The sequence below is a fragment of the Grammomys surdaster genome, unplaced genomic scaffold, assembly GCF_004785775.1.
Source record: "Grammomys surdaster isolate TR1022 unplaced genomic scaffold, NIH_TR_1.0 67, whole genome shotgun sequence".
Taxonomy (NCBI): domain Eukaryota; kingdom Metazoa; phylum Chordata; class Mammalia; order Rodentia; family Muridae; genus Grammomys; species Grammomys surdaster.
Genome location: NW_021604569.1, coordinates 19,040,173 through 19,060,415, shown reverse-complemented (window position 1 = coordinate 19,060,415; position 20,243 = coordinate 19,040,173). Strand labels below are relative to the sequence as shown.

At 37.6% G+C, this 20,243-nt stretch overlaps 1 protein-coding gene across 1 annotated transcript in view; it reads left to right on the top strand.

Moving 5' to 3' along the window:
- The window catches only part of Abca13 (ATP binding cassette subfamily A member 13), a 438,342-nt gene that overhangs the window by 72,437 nt on the left and 345,662 nt on the right, over positions 1–20,243 (top strand). Inside the window, exons 14-17 of the mRNA XM_028777793.1 lie at positions 3,290–3,495; positions 4,191–4,330; positions 11,993–12,107; positions 13,676–18,394. Coding sequence (XP_028633626.1) covers positions 3,290–3,495; positions 4,191–4,330; positions 11,993–12,107; positions 13,676–18,394 — 5,180 coding nt within the window. The remainder of the gene's footprint in view (positions 1–3,289; positions 3,496–4,190; positions 4,331–11,992; positions 12,108–13,675; positions 18,395–20,243) is intronic.

The window sequence follows — 20,243 nt, the reverse complement described above, 5'->3', positions numbered from 1 at the left end:
GTGATGTCTGCTGTTAGAAGTTCTAATCCAGATCCTGGCCTCCAAACTTATACTACTCAGACCTTTGAAGTGCCACTGACAAGAACATCAAACAGCTAGAGATTGACATCACTAATCTGAAGAAATCCCTCATTTCGCTGTCTGAAGAGACCTCGTAAAATCGCAAAGATCCTTATTGGACTTGATTTACTCTATTACAATAGAAAAGGCTGTGTACAGCTCTTGACTGTGTACAGCCCTTAAAGAAGAAGGTTGTCTTTACATAGACAAGACAGGAAGGGTTAAAGAGAGCATGAAATAGGTCAGTGGAGGCCCTGAGAAAAATCAGAGAGAGAAAGAGACAGATGAATGTTGGTACAAGAATTGGTTTTCAGCCTCTCCAAGGTTGTAAACCATACTTCCTCCCATCTTGGGACCATTATTTGGGTTCTCTTTGCTTATTTCTGCTGGTCCCTGGGCCTCAAATAGGCAGACTAACTCTGTGAAACAACAGATACATAATTTGGTAGCAAAACCTATTCAGATATATTATCATAAGTTAGCTATGGAGGACCACGAGACTCAAGATGAGGTTGTTACTTTATACAGGGTGTTCCCAAAACCCATCTCCACCCAACCTAAAAGAGGGGACTCCCACCCCTAGACTAAGCAGAGAGGGGCCACCCAGAACCCCCTCTGACTGGTGATCTGAATTCTTGCTTAGGCTGCGAGGCTAAGCACTGCAAGGGAATATAAATAAAAGTTAAAAATATCTCTCTGGGTTCCCTGAGGGACAAGCCTGACTGCATAGGGGTTGATGTCCAGAGTATCCCCTCTCCAGGAAAAAGACATCGGGATGGGTATGGCCCTCATGCCTCACTGGACAACGACATGGGGACTGGAGCCATTACAAGGTCCCCTTCAAGTATTGGAGATCAGGCCTCTATCCCCGCCTTCGCAAGATTAGAATCGCCACAGCCCTTCTATACTTAGAGAAGGCAGGAGATGTCAGGGACAGCCCTGATTACACATTGAAGGCCTAAGATCAGCCATAGGGCTAAAATCAGCAATAGGCCTGTCATACATGTATACTAACACCAAGTCTTGGGTCTCAGTGGAAAAACATTGAAACAGATGGCTATAAGCTATTGTAAACAGGCAGCTTTTGTGGACATTTACCAGACTGAGTAGTCATAGACCTTGTAAATAGGTAGCCTTGGCAGACAATATCAACTTAGATAAGGAAAAGTGAGTCATAGGCAGAGTCAAAGTGACCTGTCCCCTGAACCTTCACCCAGCCGATACCTGGTTCTGAAAGATATCTGTATTCTCCCTGAACACCCACACTCCAGTGTCATCCCCTTCTCCACATCCTGCCTTTCTGTGTTTATAACCCCTGTGTGAATGAATTATGATTTGAGAAAAAAATAAATAAATTATTTAAAATATAAAAAAAAGAAAATCCATTCCCCAAATACTGAAATACATAGCATGGATAAACAGAACACTGGTTTCAGTTAGAATGCTCAAATAAACTGAGCAAACAAAACATCTTATTGTAACCACTTTGGCAAAATCCCCCAAAACTATAAAAGATCACAGAATGTACTAGTTCAGTGTTGCATTGACTGTAAAATTAAATTAAAATTTCTAATTAAAAAAAAAGAGGTAAGCATCCAACATGCTAATATTGAACCTGGAATTTGGACCATGCAAGTGTTGGCATCCCTGAAAGGATGCTGCTGCCTGAGTTGTGGCTACTCCTCAGTTCTATCCCTCCTGACTACTTGAGTGTAGTGGTACATACTCCCTGCCACAACCTTCCTGGCAACCCTTGAGAGTACTGCAAACTTCTGAAAACACACATCTGCCCTTCCAGTTTCCTGGTCTCTTCCCTGCTCTGTGTTTTCCTGGTTGCATATAGGAAGGAAAGCACAGAGTGAGCTTTGTTGATAGTTAATGGAAAAACAGCTTTTAGTGATGAGAGGATTTGGAAGTCATTCTCTTCACCTGTCACTGCCTAGCATTCAGTTAACTATGCTGAACAGTGACACAGACTATGAAATGCTTCAAAAATGGTTATGTCAACTTTAGCACTTATTTTTTTTAACCAAGAATTAAAATGTATAATATTCTTAGGTTCATCATTTTGCTCCTCTCACAATTACCTGTCTCTTAAAAAATTCTTCCTTATGTGCATTAGAATATAAAATTAGTTGAATAATAAAACTGGTAAAATGGAAATGATTCTGAGCAAAATTAAAGTGGAAATAAGAGTGTGTACATAGTCAAACCCTTCACTGTCTTCTCAGCATTTATAATGCATGCCAAGGGGTTATACATACATGAAGATTTTCTCTGGCTTGAGCAGAGCAGATAACATGAGTACATAATAGTTTGGCATCTGGAAGTTTCCCCGAAGATGTTTTTGTGTTTTGAATGTGGAGGAAAACTTGGAAGCTAAGAAAAGTCATAGTGGGTTCTTGGTAGACAGGTGTACCTGAAGTTAGACAGGAAAGCCCCTGGGGCACTGGTACTGACTCAGTGGGATCTATAGGTAGCAAGCACACAGTTCTTCAGCTCTATGAGAAAGCTTCTTAGATAGAAGTTGGGTGATTTGTCCTAACAGACCATTCCAAAGCTCAGTGGTTGGAAACAAAGCATATTCTATATTTCTTTATGATTCTGGGGCTGAGAGAGGCTCAGCCAGGTAGAGTTGTCTTAGTCCTATGGATATTCCTTTGTACAGCTGTGATCTTATGACTATAGGGCCTGGAGTTTGGACAGTGAGGTTGTGGGGCTTATCTTAATGACTTCATGTGGGCTCCCTTGATAATCAAGGGTTCATAAAAGCAACTGAGAAAGAAGAGAAGTTTTCAAACTTTTTGACTACTCAGGCTGAAATTTGTACAAGTCATTCTGCCGCATTTATAGACCAAGGAGTCAGAGCTAAAGGGACTGTGGGAGGGGTTACCATGAGGATGCTTATCAGGTCTGATTCTCTGAGTACTTTGTTAAGCATTCCCCCACTATATTTGGGGAGATCATCCAACACACATGACAACACTAGAATATTTATTAGAAGCTTAATTACATGAGGGATAAATTTTACTTTATTATTGGGTAAAGTTTTATTTGGGGGATGCAACTTTGAACAATTGAGTAGAGGTTAATGTCTTCAACTACCTTGAGATCATTGTCCAGGAGTCTATAAGGAGGCCTTGATAAATGAACAAGGTGGGCTCCATATCAAATGCCCACACAAAATGCTTAACTTAACTTTTGACAGGTGATTTTTTTTCTTTTTAAGGGTCATAGTTTGCAAGCTGTCATTTCAGGACACACGAATGGATCAGATTCAGAACATGGTGGGCATTTTGGCTGGCAGGATCTTGGGGCACAGCTGTCAAAAGTAAGCTTTACCTGTTCTCAGGTCTTCCAGCTTTCAAGAGCTGATGCCTTACCTGGGAATAGTGTCTCTCCTGGTGGCTGTGAGAACCAGCTTGTCTCCACCGTGTAAGTATGTGTTGGATGGAAAACTTTTCAGGGCTTAGACATTGGCAAGATTTCAGGTGCTACTTGGTAATGGCTCACCATCATACATTCTGTTCCTAAAGAGAAAAATGGAAAGATACTTCAATGAGATTAACCTGTTGCTAAGATAAGACAGCTTCTAAAAACAACACATTAATAAAATTAATAAGAACTATAATACAGTTTCCCTGTTTACTGACTGTTTTCCCTGTTCACTGACTTAAGCTTTCATGACAAGCCCCAGGTTTGTGTGTAACCAGGCTGTTGTTTCCCTGTAGGAAGCTGCTCAAGTGAGCAATATCTTTTTCCTATTTCATGACCCTTTACATAAATAGCCACTTTTGGGGCTTCTAATAAGCTCACAGTCAAGTATATCAAATGGTGATGTATTTTTTTCTTAGCCTCAAAGTTTATTTTATATTGTTGTGTTTATTTTCTTTTTGCTTTTTGCTTGATTTACTCTCTATTTTTGTGTTTTATATATTGCCACATGTTTTTTTTTTCTCATTTTCCAAATCAAGGTAGAAGAATTCATAAATGAATAGAACTATTTAAGATTCAAGTTGCTTTTGAATGTGTACTGTCAATACATTTGCACTTATTGCCTTTGGGTGGGTTTATGTGTTAATGTGAAAACTGTTAGTTAAGTTCTATTTTCTGGATTCTCTTTGCCACAGGGTATCTCACATACTTGAAGAAGTACAAATGTCCACGCAGAAAATGTCCTACTGGAAAATTGTCTCAGGGATCATCAGGAAGACATGTGAATTGGCTCGATATGTGAACATGCATGGAAGTTTCCAGAACAGTCTGATATGTAAGTCGGGAGGTCTTAATGACAGGAACGTGTGCTGCTTTTTCTTCTTAGTGAGACAGGGTTGCAGAATGAAGTGTTTTTATGCACTGTGGAGGGAAGCCTAAAATGAGAGTCCCTCTAAATGAGGATAGCTATTATGGTTACTGTGGTCAGGGATGCCTTATAGCTGTGATAATTCTGCTTTGTCTGGCCAGGCTTTTCCAGCACCATTCACAAAAATTTTATTCACTTTCAAAATTGCCCTCATTTAGATGAAAATATTTATTTATTTTCTTTTTTTACTAGATATTTTCCTTATTTACATTTCAAATGTTATCCCCTTTCCCCATTTACCCCCGGGAACCCCCCTATCCTATCCTTTCTTCCCCTGCTTCTATGAGGGTGCTCCCCCATCCACCCACCCACCCCAGCTTCCCTGCCCTGGCATTCCCCTACACTGGGGCATTAAGCCTTCACAGGACCAAGGGCCTCTCCTCCCATTGATGCCTGGCAAAGCATCCTCTGCTACATTTGTGTATTCCTTGGTTGGTGGTTTAGTCCTTGGGAGCTCTGGGGGGGGGTCTTGTTGGTTGATATTGTTGCTCTTACTATAGAGTTGCAAACACCTTAGGCTCCTTTAGTCCTTTCCTTTAACTCCTCCAGTGGGGACCCAGTGCTCAGTTCAATGGTTAGCTATGAGCATCTGCCTCTGTATCAAGCTCTGTCAGAGCCTCTCAGTAGACAGCTGTGTCAGGCTCCTGTCAGCATGCAGTTCTTGGCATCTACAATAGTGTCTGGGTTTGGTGATTATATATTGGATGGATCCCCAGTTGGGGCAGTCTCTGGATGGCTTTTCCTTCAGTCTCTGCTCCATACTTTGCCTCTATATTTCCTCCCTTGAGTATTTTGTTCCCCCTTCTAAGAAGAACTGAAGCAGCCACATTTTGGTCTTCCTTCTTTTTGAGCTTCATGTGGTCTGTGAATTGTATCTTGGGTATTCAGAACGTTTGTGTTAATATCCGTTTATCAGTGAGTGCATACCATGTGTGTTCTTTTGTGATTGGGTCACCTCACTCAGGATGATATTTTCTAGTCCATTTGCCTAAGAATTTCATGAAGTCCTTGTTTTTTATAGCTCAGTAGTACTTCATTGTGTAAATGTACTACATTTTCTATATCCATTTCTCAGTTGAAGGATATCTGGGTTCTTTCTAGCTTCTGGCTATTATAAATAAGATTGTTATGAACATAGTGGAGCATGTGTTATATGTTGGGGCATTTTTGGGTATATGACCAGAGGTGTGTTTCTTGTATGAAACAGAAGAATGAATCCTGTTTTCATAATCATTCTGTTAACATTTGTCTTTTTATTGGGGAATTGAGTTCATTGATATCAAGAGATATCAATGATCAGTGATTATTAATTCCTGTTATTTTCTTGTTGTTGTTGTTGTTGTTGATGATGATGATGATGTGTGTGTGTGTGTGTGTGTTTCCCTACTTTGGGTTTTGGTTGTGTGAGAGAATTTATTGCCTGTATTTTCATGGGTGCTCTTAATCTCCTTGGGTTGGAATTTTTCTTCTGGTACTTTCAGTAGGGCTGGATTTGTGGGTTGAGGTTGTTTAAATTTGATTTTGATATGAAATTCCATGTTTTCTCAGTCTATTGTGATTGTAATTTTTTGCTTGGTACAGAAATTTGAGCTGGCATTTGAGGGCTCTTAGAGTCTGCAAGACGTGTCTCCGGATGCTTCTAGCTTTTAAAGTCTCTCTTGAAAAGTCAGGTGTAATTTTAATAGTCTGTCTCTATATGTTACTTGACCTTATGCCCTTATAGCTTTTAATATTCTTTCTTTGTACTATATGTTTAGTGTTTATGTAGCCTAGAGGACTTCTTTTTCTGGTCCAATCTATTTGGTATTCTGTAAGCTTCATATATGTATATGTATATGTATATGTATATGTATATGTATATGTATATATATATATGGTCAATGATCAGTGATTATTAAGTCCTATTAATAATATATATAAAATCTGTCATACTCATGGCCATCTGAACCTTGCTTGCCGCTTCTCTCCCTCCGCCTTTGTGGTCTAGTGGCCAATGATCCATGAATGAATATATATATATATATATATATATATATATATATATATATATATATAATCTTCTTAGGTTAGAAAAATTGTCTATGATTTTTTAAAATATATTTTCTAGGTTTTTGAGCTGGGATTTTCCTTCCTTTTCTTTCTCTATTATTTTTACTTTTGATCTTTTCATAGTATTCCAGATTTCCTGAATGTTTTGTTTTAAGCTTTTTGATTTAACATTTTCTTTTACAGATAAATCTTTTTGTTCTATAATATCTTCAAATCCTGAGATTATTTCTTCCATCTCCTATATTCTGTTCATTATGCTTGCATCCTGTTTGTAGTTCCTGTTTGTTCACCTAGATTTTCTATTTTCAGAATTTCTTCTATTTGTGTTTTCTTTACCGCTTCTATTTTTTGTAGATCTTCCTTTTCCTCATGGGTCATTGGCCACTAGGGCACAAAGGTGAAGGGAGAGAAGTGGCAAGCAAGGTTCAGATGTCCATGAGTATGACAGAAGAACTTCTGGGAGTCATCTTCAGGGAGACAGCTCTAGTTAATTGTTCTGGGGTTAGGGTATATAAGGTTCTTTAGCGGTATGGGTGGGAATGATTGATTGGTCATAATGCAGTGCCTATTATCATATGGGTGGAAGGAAGTGGAGGACTTATGTGTTGAGTCATGAAATGCTTGCAGGAAGCTCTGAGAAGAATTATCCTCCAAATAGGGTGAGTTACCTTTGCTCAGAGACACTCTCTGGACAAGGCCAGGTAGAAAAAGGGAGCCCTCCATTTTGTGCTGAACTTGGAGAGCTATCCTGACTTGATGGGCCTTAACATTATGATTCTCCAACAATTTCCATTTTCCAGTCTTAAACAGTTTCTTTCACCTGTCTGTTTGTTTTATTTTTTTTAGGATATTAAAAAGGGATTTATTGATTTTGTTCAATTTTTTGTTTGTCATTTCCCCAATTTTTCCTCTTTAAGGACTTCTATCATTTTTATAAAGCTGGTTTGCTTTTAATCTCTCTCAATCTCTCTCTCTCTCTCTCTCTCTCTCTCTCTCTCTCTCTCTCTCTCTTTCTCTCTCTCTTTCCTGCAAAGAGTTCTTGTCACTTGATAAGCTCTGTCCTTAGGTTGACCAAGAAGTAAGCCATCTCTCCCCATAGCTGATCTTCATAGCCTGGTACACATATGCATCCTCACCTCCTCCAGCATAAATTTATTTCCCTGAAGCCTTCAAAAAGAGAGTTCTCCAGTAGTTTATTGATAGATAACACTCAGGTGGAAATGGGCAGACTTGGCTTCCAAGTCTCCCTTGTTCTTGGAAGCAAGGGAGGTGATGAGAACTTCACTGCTGAGAATGAACAGATTACATAATCTTCCCTATTTCTATTAGTGGTTTTGTTATTCACACCATCAGCTGCATTGTTACTCCAATCTGAGTTCCAGTCAATTTCACTTCTCCAGGTCATCAAATTTCTAGTCTTCTAATATGGAGGAAAAATTGTCTAGGCTGGGTGATGGAGGAAATATAACAGAATTTTCCTCATTCAAAAATGTATCTCAATATTCCTGTCCATTTTCACTTCTACCTCTCACATAAGCAGTTAGACATTTGTGCTTTAATTAATTCATGAGTCTTGTGGGGAGTTAAAAGGAGAACTCATTTAGACATTCTCCTCTTCAAGTACAAGCTCCAGCTTTTGTATTTGAGCTCTGCCTGATTGATCCCCTTTGTCCACTTATTTTTCTACTTGGAGATATTAGCAGCTGCCATCTGCTGCTCTTTACTTTTCCATCTTTCATCTGTGGACTACATAACTTTCTGTTTCCTCTTGTCATTTTACAGCTCTTTGGGGATGACTTCAGAAAAGGGAATTTGTTTGATCTTCCAATTGGAAGTCCTCCAGGGAAAATGTCTTGACAGTTAAGGAACCTAGAATTGGGGAGGGGCTACCATCTCAGTTTCTTTTCATTTGGATGATCAAGGGGATAGTAGATGTCTGTCTGTCTGTCTAGACCAGTGGTTCTCATCCTATGGGTTATAACCCTTTTGGAGGTCAAATGATCATTTCACAGGGTCACACAAAGAAATTCTGCGTATCAGATATTCTCATTATGATTCATAACAGCAAAATTATAGTTTTGAAATAACAATAAAATAATATTATGGTTGAGGGTCACCACAATGTGAGCAACTGTATTAAAGGGTCACACATTAGGAAGGTTGAGAACCACTGCTACAGACTGTTTACTTGACTATTGGAAAAGAAAGTCATCTTTCAAATCAAGGGCATCACAGAGATCCTATGGCTCAATGGAGTAGCCTAAATGGAGTTCAAGTTAGTGGGAGAAATAGACACAATTAGAGATGAGTTCCAGTTAATGCTTGTGTTCACAGAGCAGCTAACAACTCGTCGTGTGAATCAGGGTTTGAAGAATGAATACAACTAACAGTCAGAAACAGAAAGAAGTGTCCCTAGGCTTTCTCCTTGTAGTTTTTCATTCTTAATCAGATTAGGAAATCTTTCTACTCCAAACCTTCAAATTATGAAGGCTTTGACCATTCAGCCATTTTAACTGTCAGATGGAGAGCTGCATAGCTAACAAGGAGGGTGATAAATAATAACCGAGATATTCAGTATATTTAGTAGACTGTGAACTTTTTTTTTTTTTTGCTTATGATATGTGTATTGTACACAGCTAATTGCCTACATCCTTGTTACTAACAGTGTGGTCTCTGGAACAGCAGCAGCAGCATCTGGCATGTCATTAGCAATGCAGATCACAGCCCTAACTTAGACCTGCAGAATAGTCAAAATGCACATTTTGAGACGTCCAAGGAACATGTAAGCATACAAACATTTGGAAATCACCAAATGGCAACAGGAAGAAATCAGCAAATAGCAAACCTTATCAAAATACCCTGCAGCTGTGTGTGCATCTTTAGATTACACATTACTTATCCATCCTTCCTCTTTTAGGCGGGCAATAAAAATGAAAGAACCGCAAATGGCAAGAATGTGGCACGAGGGAGACATGACATAGCCTAGCGAATAGAATTGACTACTGTATGTTATAGAGTACAGTTTTACCTCATAGACCAAGCAGGGGTGGACTGCGGGATGATAGTGTGAGCTTTAGAAGCAGATGGACTTAAGAACAAATGTTGCATCTGACAGATTTAATAGAGCTAGCTAGAAAAACAAGGATATTTTTATCCTTGATAAAACTTAAAGAAAAGCTTACTTTACTATGTTTTTATTATGATAACCCACAATAGAGGTATCTAGCAAGAACTGGAGGTTCATGTAATAGATGCCGCTTTTTTATCCTTTGCCAGTAAAATGAACATCAGGCTTGAACTTTTTTTAATCACAAAGAAGAGCAGAGGAGTTGACTGTGGAGGACTTTATTTTCTTCCTTTGCTTAATTTCTTTCTGTTTCACTGCTCGGTTTTCTGATGGCATCAACTTGTTTCTTATGCAATATCACACACCTCTGACTTAATTTTCTGGAATGTTTTTGTTTTCCCCCATAGTCATGTCGTTATTTTAGTGGGAACTTGATGAGGCATAATGAATGTAACTCTTATGCAATTTTACTTGAGAAATAGATGCTAAAGAGGTTAAATTGCTTGCTCGAAGTTAGAAATGTTTTTGTTTAGAAAATCCAAAGCAAAATAAGACACACTTAAAATATATAAATGTGTTTATATCTTTCTGATATTTTTCTGACCCATGAGTGATTTGCCAATGTGTTATTTCATTTTGAAATATGTAGGATTTTTAGTTATATTTTTTTATTGATTTCTAATTAATTCTATCTTGCTCTGTAAACAGTCTATACCAATAGTCTTGCTAATTTTTTGTGAATGTTTTAGGGTTTAGAAAATGAGTTTTTGGTAATTGTTTCATGTGTCCAGGGAGATAATCAGTCCTGTTTTGGTGCAGGGTGGAATAGTTCTTGAACATCAGGTAGTGTACATTGTTAGCAGATCTACGCTAATCCTCTATGTTTGCTGATACTTTGTCTCCATGTCTAATTATATCTCAGAGTACTACATGAATTAGACTGTTTATCTTTGTGCTTTGTTTTTATCTCATGTTGTGGAATTGTGCTATCAAGTGTGCATATGTTTGGAATCGTACCTTTTTGATGACTTGATGTTTTTACCATCATGAGATGATGATATTACTATCTGGATTCTACATTGCTTTATGACTTTTTTTATTAATATTGGGAGTCATATATCTTTTCTAAAAATCATATTTTAAGCGTATTTTTTATATATAGTGTATGGTTAGTTTTTTCTTATCCAACTTGATAATCTTTGCCTTGTAAATGTGTAAATAAGAGGGTGTAAATTGAATAACACAAACCATATATGTGGTTCATGTTCTTCCTTGTCTTTGACCAATTATTTTTCTCATCATATTTTCTTCTTTGAATGTGTGGAATTTTTTGATGGATGCTAAATACACATTTGATCATTATTCTGTGTTAGGTCTTTTTCATTCTTATAGATAGCTTATTCTTTTAAGGTCTTGGCTTCCTAGATTTTCCCATCAGTGTGGAGATTTGAACACTGGGCTTTGTACATGCTAAGCAAATGCTCTACCACAAAGCTACACTCCAGCTCTAGGAGTGTTTCAAAGTATGATGTGTTGAATCTGTGACCCATTCATTGTGGATCTCAAGATAGCCATGACTGTGACCTAACACATTTGTAGATGATAACATTATATTGCAATGTCAAGAGGTTAGATGCTTCTGCTTTAAAGATTTGCTACTCATCTCAGTTATCTTTAGAGATTAACTAGTGAGTGAAAGTATTTTTTTGTTTGAGGTACTTGGTAAATTGATGAAATTGTAAAATGTCCTAATATAGCCATGAGCAAAATAGAGTATATTCTTGTCATTGTGTGATCACTAAACAAATATCTATAATGTTGTGAAGGTAAAGATTTCTAGTCTCGAGCAGTGTCCTCACACACTAATTACTTCTCATCTGTATACTAGAAGGACACATACACTCTGCAGATCCCTCCCAGGCATTGTTCTTTCAGAATCTAAGCTTCATCCCAACACGATATGTCCACTGAGCTCCAGGCCGCCTACCTCTTCCTTGTACATGATTGTAGAGCAGTGATTCTCAACGTATGGGTCATGACTTCTTTGGTGTTACATACCAGATCTCCTGAATACTGGATATTCACATTGCAATTCATAACAGTAGAAAAACTTATAGTTATGAAGTAGCAATTAAATAATTTTATGGTTTAGGGTCATCACAATATGAGGAACTGTTTTAAAGGGTCAGAGCATTAAGAAGGTTGATATCCAGTGTTCTAGAGTCTCTCTAAAGCAGTAAGCAGGAATGATCATAGGTCTCCTCTCACTTGCCCACTGTCCTGCATGAATAAATGCTCTGCACTGCTCAGTAACTCATTGTGTCATCATGAGTGGAAGCAGATGTCAAATCACAAATTACTAAACCTTCTTCATTGTTTTTCAAACATACTAGGATGATCTGCTATATTTTTTGCTTGACTGTTATCCTCAGCTTGTTGATGTTTCTCTTTAGCTTTCTCTGAGGACTCTCCTTGTTATACACAAGACATGGATTGGAAAGTCGTCATTGATAATTATTTTGTATTTTTCAATAACTTTAAGAAGTCTCCAATAACTGCCATAACCAGGTAAGTTTTATGATTCAACTTCCAGGTATTAACTCTCAGAAGCAATGTCAGTTATAGGCTATATTATTCAAAGTCTATGAGCTCCATTTAAGCCGTGGCAATATTTCATATCAGGCATCCAGTATTTGTCTATTAGGTGTGTGACCACAGGAATAAGATTTTCCTAAACAGTAGTTTATGGAGACAGAGTTTGTGCCCTGATTGAATCACTTGAGTTTAGGAGTTGTGCTGGGGTTGGATAGGACAGGAGCTTTGCAGATGATAGTAGAACTTAGACTCTGGAGGGGACCAAACTTACCTGTAAAGTTTGTTTAGGCCCTCACTCCAACATGCTAAATCCTGTATCTAGGGCCCAGGTTTCTCTGTGTTTACAGATTTCTCTAGGGGTTCTTTCAAATACCAACATTTGGAAGCATTCTGCTCCCTAGTCACGAATTTCATTACCTGCTGAAGCCTTCTCCATGGGAACATGAGGAAAGACAATGGCATGATCTCAGCAGTGTCATAGAATACTTGCACAGTCTATGTCCTGAAAACCTCAATTATTTAACAGCTTTAGTGAGTGCAACAACACCAATCTGAATGTGCTCTAAAGGCATGCTATATTTTCTATCTGTGAACTCAATAGAGTACATATGGAATTGTTAAGGCAAGAAACTATAGTTAATTTAGCACTGATTTAAGGGGCAAAAATATTAGAGATTAAGTAAACTTATGCTAAGAAAGCTGATGTCAGTGTGCGCGCACACACACATACACACACACACCCTAACACAACTTTGGCTTTGTTCCTGCCATATGCTAACAGTGCAATTTCACTAATTAAAAAATAATTAGAAATATTTCTTTATAAGATTAAAATACTGACATGTGCTTCCAAATGCTGTTATGAGGATGAAGTAAGACTGCAGGTATGAGAGTCCTTTCCAGGATGTATTGTGAGGGGTGTTTATTGCAGCATTACTCTGGCATTGTGTATCTGTTAAAGTGTTACTCTGGCATTATGGCATATAATTTGTTTGTTAAATGTGCTTGACTCACTGTCTGTATCAGACACCATCCTTATTGTGGTGACAAAATTCCTGACATCAGCTTCATGGAAGAGAGCTTTATTTTAGCTCATGGTCTCAGGGAATTTCAGTATATCTGGTAGGCAAGGCATGATGGTAGAAGCACCCACTTGTGCTAGAAAGAGTATGAGTCAGCTGGTTACACTGCAGCAGGCAAAGTTTCTGATCTTGATCTATCTCTGTAGCCCACTTCTTTTTGAAAGGAAATATGAAAACAAATTCAACAGGCTTAAATGGCAGACTTGTGCTTAGCAGTCATATATATTGATTAACAGTGGAATGGGATTTAGAATGTATTTTTTATGATAATAGGAAACAAATTTTAAGTTAAATATATGCAGTCATGTTGGGATTTCCAACATAGTAATAGATGCTCATATTAGCTTGACATGAAGTATGATCACTAGAAATGATTACGTATCTGTAAATACCTTAGAAATTTGAGGCATTGAATTAACTTTTCTTTCTGATAATAAAACAATTCTATCTGTATTGTAGGACCTTCAATTTCACAAAGCACCTTTTAGTGGTGGACAAGAAGTTGCACGTCCTTGAAAATGGACAGATGGACACACTTTTGTCATTTGTGGAGTTTGTGGAGAAATTATTATCTAATTCTTCTGGCTCATTCACTGTTTCTGAATTTCATAATTTTTCTTCTCTTGCTGAGCTTATTCTGAATAGAAGTGTTTCATGGATAAATCATTTAAAAAGTTTAAAGGCAGACTCATATGATGCTACTGCTTGGAAACTTCTGGAATTTGATAAGCTGGTCACTGAAAAAATTCAAAGACTTAAAAATCATTGGGTGAAGAAGGAATCCAAAAATGTTTTGAGTTTTTTAGAATTAATACTTCTTGAAATTAATTCAGAACTGCAAGAATTCTGGCTCAATGGCATTTCACAAGAAGAAAGAGCTAATATTAAAATCTTGTCCACACTTGTAAATTTTTCTGTTGCAGACTATGAAAAAATTCTTTGTAAACGCTTTAATTTCTCCCAATTGTTCCATTCTGATTTGCCCAAATCACCAGCCATGAATGCAGAGCTTATACATTTAAGTGAGACTATAATGCACAGTCTCTGTGAACTTAGCTTTCTGACACAGGAACAAGTCTCAATAGCTCTGAACACTGTCTATGCTTTGCAGAACACATCTGAGCTTTTTACAGCCCTTTCTGAGCCACAAAAACAAGAACTGAATAACCTTTTGACTCATATATACATAAATGTCTTCAAGGACAAAGACATAGCTCTATTTCTGCAAACCTATTCTTCATTCTATCAATATCTTCATGAATTCTTCAACATTCATAATAGAGAGCCTCTGATAACTTACCTTACTCAAATCTCCAGAGACATTTTGGACCTCATTAAGCAGTTTAATATCCAAAACATCAGAGAAGCACTTTTGTTTTTATCAGAGACAACGGAGGCTCTCGGGATGATACCTGAAGTATCTTATTGTCAGCAGTTGCTTTCAATTTTCAACTTTTTAGAACTTCAAGCCCAGTCCCTGATGATGAGAGGGGGACCAGCAGAATCAGTGATTCATGCTAGTTTGACAGGCCTCAAGCAGCTGTTCTCAGCAGACGAAGGCTTTCGTGTTTCTTTACTTCAGTATGTCACTCAGTTTTTTAATGTTTCAGCGGAAACCCTGTTGGCGAGTGAATGCTTCATTCAGAAAAATGTTATCATTTCTTCTGTGAATTATTCAGAAAATGAGAGGTCTTCCCTTCCCTTTCCATGGACACATTTTTTTTCCAACCTGTCAGTAAATGGCAGTGTGATCAGTGAATTCACAGCCATCCACTGCACCCTTATATGGATCCAGACATGGACTGAGATCTGGAGAAGCATTTCTCAAATATTTAAACTTGACCTGAGTATTTTTACTCCTCTTCATGTTAGTGTCACTCAGCTTTTGGACGACCTGGGAAATTATGGGAACATTTCTAGAGACTGCCAAGGAATAGTTCCCACATATCATACTGCTAGGCTCATATTAAATTTGTTTAAAAATGTAACTCAGGAGAATGACTTTCATGACTGGGATGGCCTTCAGGACCTCAGGGATCTTTGGGTAGCATTTGGTAATGAATTAACTGCAGTACAATCACTTAACCTGGACCAAGTAGAGAAATCTCTCATCACCATGGAAACCTCCCTGCACCAGCTAAAGACATTTCCAATGAAAATAAATGCAAGCAGGGAGTTTTTGTATTCCCTGTTTGATGTTTTCATTGAATTAAGCAATGCCTCAGACTATGTGGATAGAAATATGGAGTTGATCAATAACTTTCTTTCAAATGATCTCACAGATCATCGAGCCAAATTTGCAAGTGTCATCACTGAGCTTAGAGAGACAATATTATTTCTTAGGAATGTGTCACAGGGTAGAACTTTATCATCATGTGCTGATATTTTCCAGAGAGCCAGTAAGTTGATTTTCGAAGATAGCTTATTACCTGTGAACACTTCTAATAAGCTAGCACATATTCTGACTATGTTAAGTTCTGTATTTTTGTCAAAGAATACAAGTAGCAGCCTGGAAGGGTGCATCACATGGATAGACACCATAAACCATCTGTGTATATTGTATAACTCAAGTTCCTTACCCATCCATAGCCATAACATATTGAGAAGCTTTAAGGATATGGGGAACAAAATGAACTATGCATTGAAAATTTTAACTTGGATGCTAAATGAGAAGATACCAATTTGTCCATTGAATGAGTCAAATATAAATTGTGTAAATATTTACCTGAAAGACATAACCGACTTTCTAAATATTATAGTTACTATAGGTTTGGAAAAAGAGAATGTGCCCAATGTTGAGATTTTATTAGCTCTTTTCAATGATTTCACAAAGCAGGTAGGCATGATCATCACCAACTTAACAGAAGATCTCAATATTGTCTCTCAGTCCAACTGGAAACACTTTAAGAATTTACTTCTAAGACCCATAGAAATGTCAGATGACATTCCTGACCAGTTTCAAAATATTTGGCAGCACATCATAGCATTGGGGAAGGAAATGCAGATGCTTTTAAGAGGCATTTTCCATAATGTCCTTGGAAATAACTCCTTTTCTAACGCTGAAACAATGTTTAGTGTATTCTCTACCAATCCAAAGGAAGAAGATATAAGCCATTTAGGCAAATCAATTTACAACTTAGCTAACTACTTTGCTCTCAACTTAACTTATAATCTTCAGAATTCCTCAGAAATAGTCTCACATGAAATATTGAAAGCTGTGCATCTTGGTATCCAATTGACACGGGATGTGTTCAATTCTTTAATGCCTGCTGTCCATTTCAATATTCCACAAAATTCAGATCATGCTCAAGCTTTAAAGAAAGTGACATCTTTCATGCATTCTATCAAGAAGGCAGACATAGAGCTCTTAGTAGGCCAGCTTGGAGAAAACAGTAAAATCCTAATGAATTTCTTTAAGAATCTCAGCAGATCAAGTATTGACAATTTAGGGGTCAGTATGCTCGTGGACTTAGTGGAAAAATTTGTAGACAGCTCACATTCATGGAGTGTTAGCCACTTGCTGCGTCTTTCCCGTCTGCTTCCCAAGGATGTGGTGGATACTGTGTTGGATGTATATTATGCTCTTCCCCACATTGTGGGACTCCTGCAGAGAATCACAGATAAAAACATCACAGAAAGTCTCAGGGATGTCTATAACTTCACCCTTCTTCATGGCATAACCATGTTCAATATCACGAAGGAAGACTTTGCTGATGTGGTTAAAACTCTTCTGGATACAGTTCAATTGTTATCAGATGAGCCAGCTATTGTTCCAGAGGCTTTGATATGCCTTAGTAGGGTTTGGTGCTCAAACTACGCAACTTTCAGGCTTGAGAAAAACCCTAAGGTAGAAGGCTGTAATATACAGAAGCACATGCCTTCTTCCTTTTTTCACATGGTGACCAGTCTGCTGGATCTTCTTCACCTGCCACCCCCAAGCAACTCGCAGTGCACAGATGAAAAGTCTAGAGTGGAAATAACCAGGAAAGTTGTCTGTGCTGTTCATGAACTAGCAGACTGGAATTCCATTTTTTCAGAGCTGTTGAAGATTTTTCATGTTAAAAGTTTACTTGTAAAAACTTTACAGGGATTTTGGCATAAGGTATTGCCCTTCATGTCATCTTCTATAATTCAAGGTAATGGCAGCATCCCAGAACTTTGTCCTAGTAGTACCATAAAGCAAGGTGCTTTGCAAATCATAGAAAGGCTAAAATATATCAACTTTACAAAATTCCCACTGGGTGAAAACATTCTGGACAAGCTAGGTAACTTAGACAAGATTCTTACCTTCACTAGAAACACAGAGAAATCTGCCCAAAATAATGTTTACTCCAATTTGGAAAGAATATTCAAATTGATTTCTCCTACTTGGACTTTAAGAAATAGTACTCTAATCACAAACTTTCTGAATGGAAATCATACAGATAGTAGTTCATTTAAAAACGATAAAGCAACTTACAACTTTGAAGAACTGTGGTTGGACTTTAAACAGATTGCCAAAGATCTAACCAGTAACTTGAGTCTAGGACAATTACTTTTTGATATTAACAAAATGATCCAAGGCACAGGTCTTCAAAACATGACTGTGCAATTTCCTCAACTTCTGGAACTCCTAGATTCATCAACATTGAAGATGTCAGAAATTATTGAAGGTTTTCTATTTCTCATAAAATACTGGCTTCATGAGTATGAAAATGAAGATTCCTTTAGGTTTATGCAAAGACTACTCAATGCTGTGGCCAGTGGGAATTCAACTGATTTAAGTATATTGGCCAAGGATTTTACTATGTATTTGGGCTATCTCAGAAACCGATCTAGAGAAGGCAATTTTGATGTTGGCTTTCTTGGCCAGATGCTAAATCAAGAACAGCTCACTGACCTCTCAGCTGTTCAGTGGGTTCTTGAAAGCATTTTGATGAATTCAGTTAGTAACTTTACTGAGTTATCTCAGGAAGCAGCTCCCAGTTTCAGTGGCACCCACCTTCAAATAACAGATTTCATGAATCTCGTCTTGAACCACACACAGTCCAGAGATGATGGAGAAGCTGCAGGAAGCACAGAGAATTTCCTGAAGCAGCTTCTGGAGACATTCTTCTCTTCCTTGCTAAATGGATTGCCTGAAAATAAAATATCCCTCCTGCTAAAAGACTTCCATAGCGATGTTACTGCAGAGATGAGGTGAGTATACATTTGTTTCACATAGTCATGCTGGTGTTGCAGCCCAGCGGGCTCACTTTCTGAAATAGAGAAATACCTATCACGGCTTCTGTACCAACATTTGGAATGGTCTTTGATGTCATTTTTCTCACAATGAGCATTTTATGACTACATTAAGGTAACACAATTTCAATTTCCACTTAACCGGTAAACATTCAAATCTAGCCTATGTTCATCAATCATATATTATTTTTCAATTCAGATTATAAAGACAAGACATGCAAGTGCAAATTTTATTTTAGATAGATTTACAAAGACATATGAGGTGGTTGCTATTTCAATTATATATTCATTTCCAGTTAACCTGATATTTATGTCTGGAACCATTAAAATAGTCATATCTCTATTCACAATCTTCTAAAATCTCTTTGAATGGTAGTAATGAAAGTTTTCAAGTGAAATCCCCATTTCCTCTGTGTTGTATTACTTGGGAGACACACAGGGGGCAAGCAGTACAGCAACCATGCAGCACAGGAAGTTGATTCCTATGACTCTAAAGACCAGATAAGCATGTTGAACCTCAGAGAAGCAGCATGCAGGAAGAGACAACCAGAGCAGTAGGAACACCAGATGTGATATGAGCTAAAGTTTTCAGTCCAAAGAGGAAGTCAAGGGAGATCCACAGGGTTAAAGCTGCCTACCTAGTTGCTTCTGGGGTGTCTAAGATAGAGGGTCTTAGAGACTCATATAACCTTCTGACAGACTCTGGCAGGCCCTTTTAGTAAGTTGCCTTCTGAATATCCTGAAGTTAACTCATTAGGGAGTTTAAGCACTTGTGCAAAACCATTTCTCAGTAGGCTCTTGTTAGTTATGGTATCTGTAACTGGGTGGAGGCATATTGGGTTACAAAATGGCCATCATCTCCCAATCTTTTTCTTTCAAGGGATTCTCCTCTGTAGTCCACCCAGCTCAGACACTTGTAAAAAAGGACATGTTGGGGCTACTGGTCTACCTTGCCAAGGAGGTAGATCACAGAGCATTACTGATTGACTGAGTAATCTGCTCGAACTTTTAAAATTCAGAGCAAGATATAAATAGGCTTTCCGCTTTTCCAGATGTTAACTGATTATATCAAGAATCATCGTGTAAGGATAATGCTGTTTCTTATTTTTCTGTTACCTTTAGTTCTCCCCTTCTTCTCTTATTAAACCTTATACTTTCAGCATGTTTGGGACCTGCTGCATTTAAGTGGGATTGGTTACATGAGAATGGATGGGGATTGTTGATAAATGCAGACCTTTCTGTAGCCTAAACACACAAGAAGAGTTCTGGTGTAGAAAATAGTATGTATATATCCTCAATGATAATGATTTCATAGGATCTTGGCTTAATTCTTACTCTGACCAGATTTGAGGCTTACTGTGGCTCTACAGCCTTATCTTGTCTTGGGATTGTTTATATGAAGTCAGATCTGCAAACCTGTTGAGACTATGCAAGAAATCTCATTATTATTTTTAATATCATTTTCTTAAGAGTTGAGAACCTCAGAATATATAAGTTGGTCAACTGATAGTTGTTGACACATCTTTTTTATACACTCAATACTAGTTTATCAGTATATATGGATATAAATATATATTTATGTATTTAATTATCTAATTGGTTCTTCCCTTTCTTCACTGTTTCTATTGTTGGAGAGCATTATAAAATTTAATGTAGCCAATTTATCCATCTTTTTTTATTTGTAAAGCTTAATAATCTAACAGAAGTAAAAAAAGAATCAGTATATAGTTTTTCTAAATTGCTTTTCTAAAAGCAAATATTAGGTTGTTCAGATTGTTCAAAGAATCATCACAATATTGTCTATGAA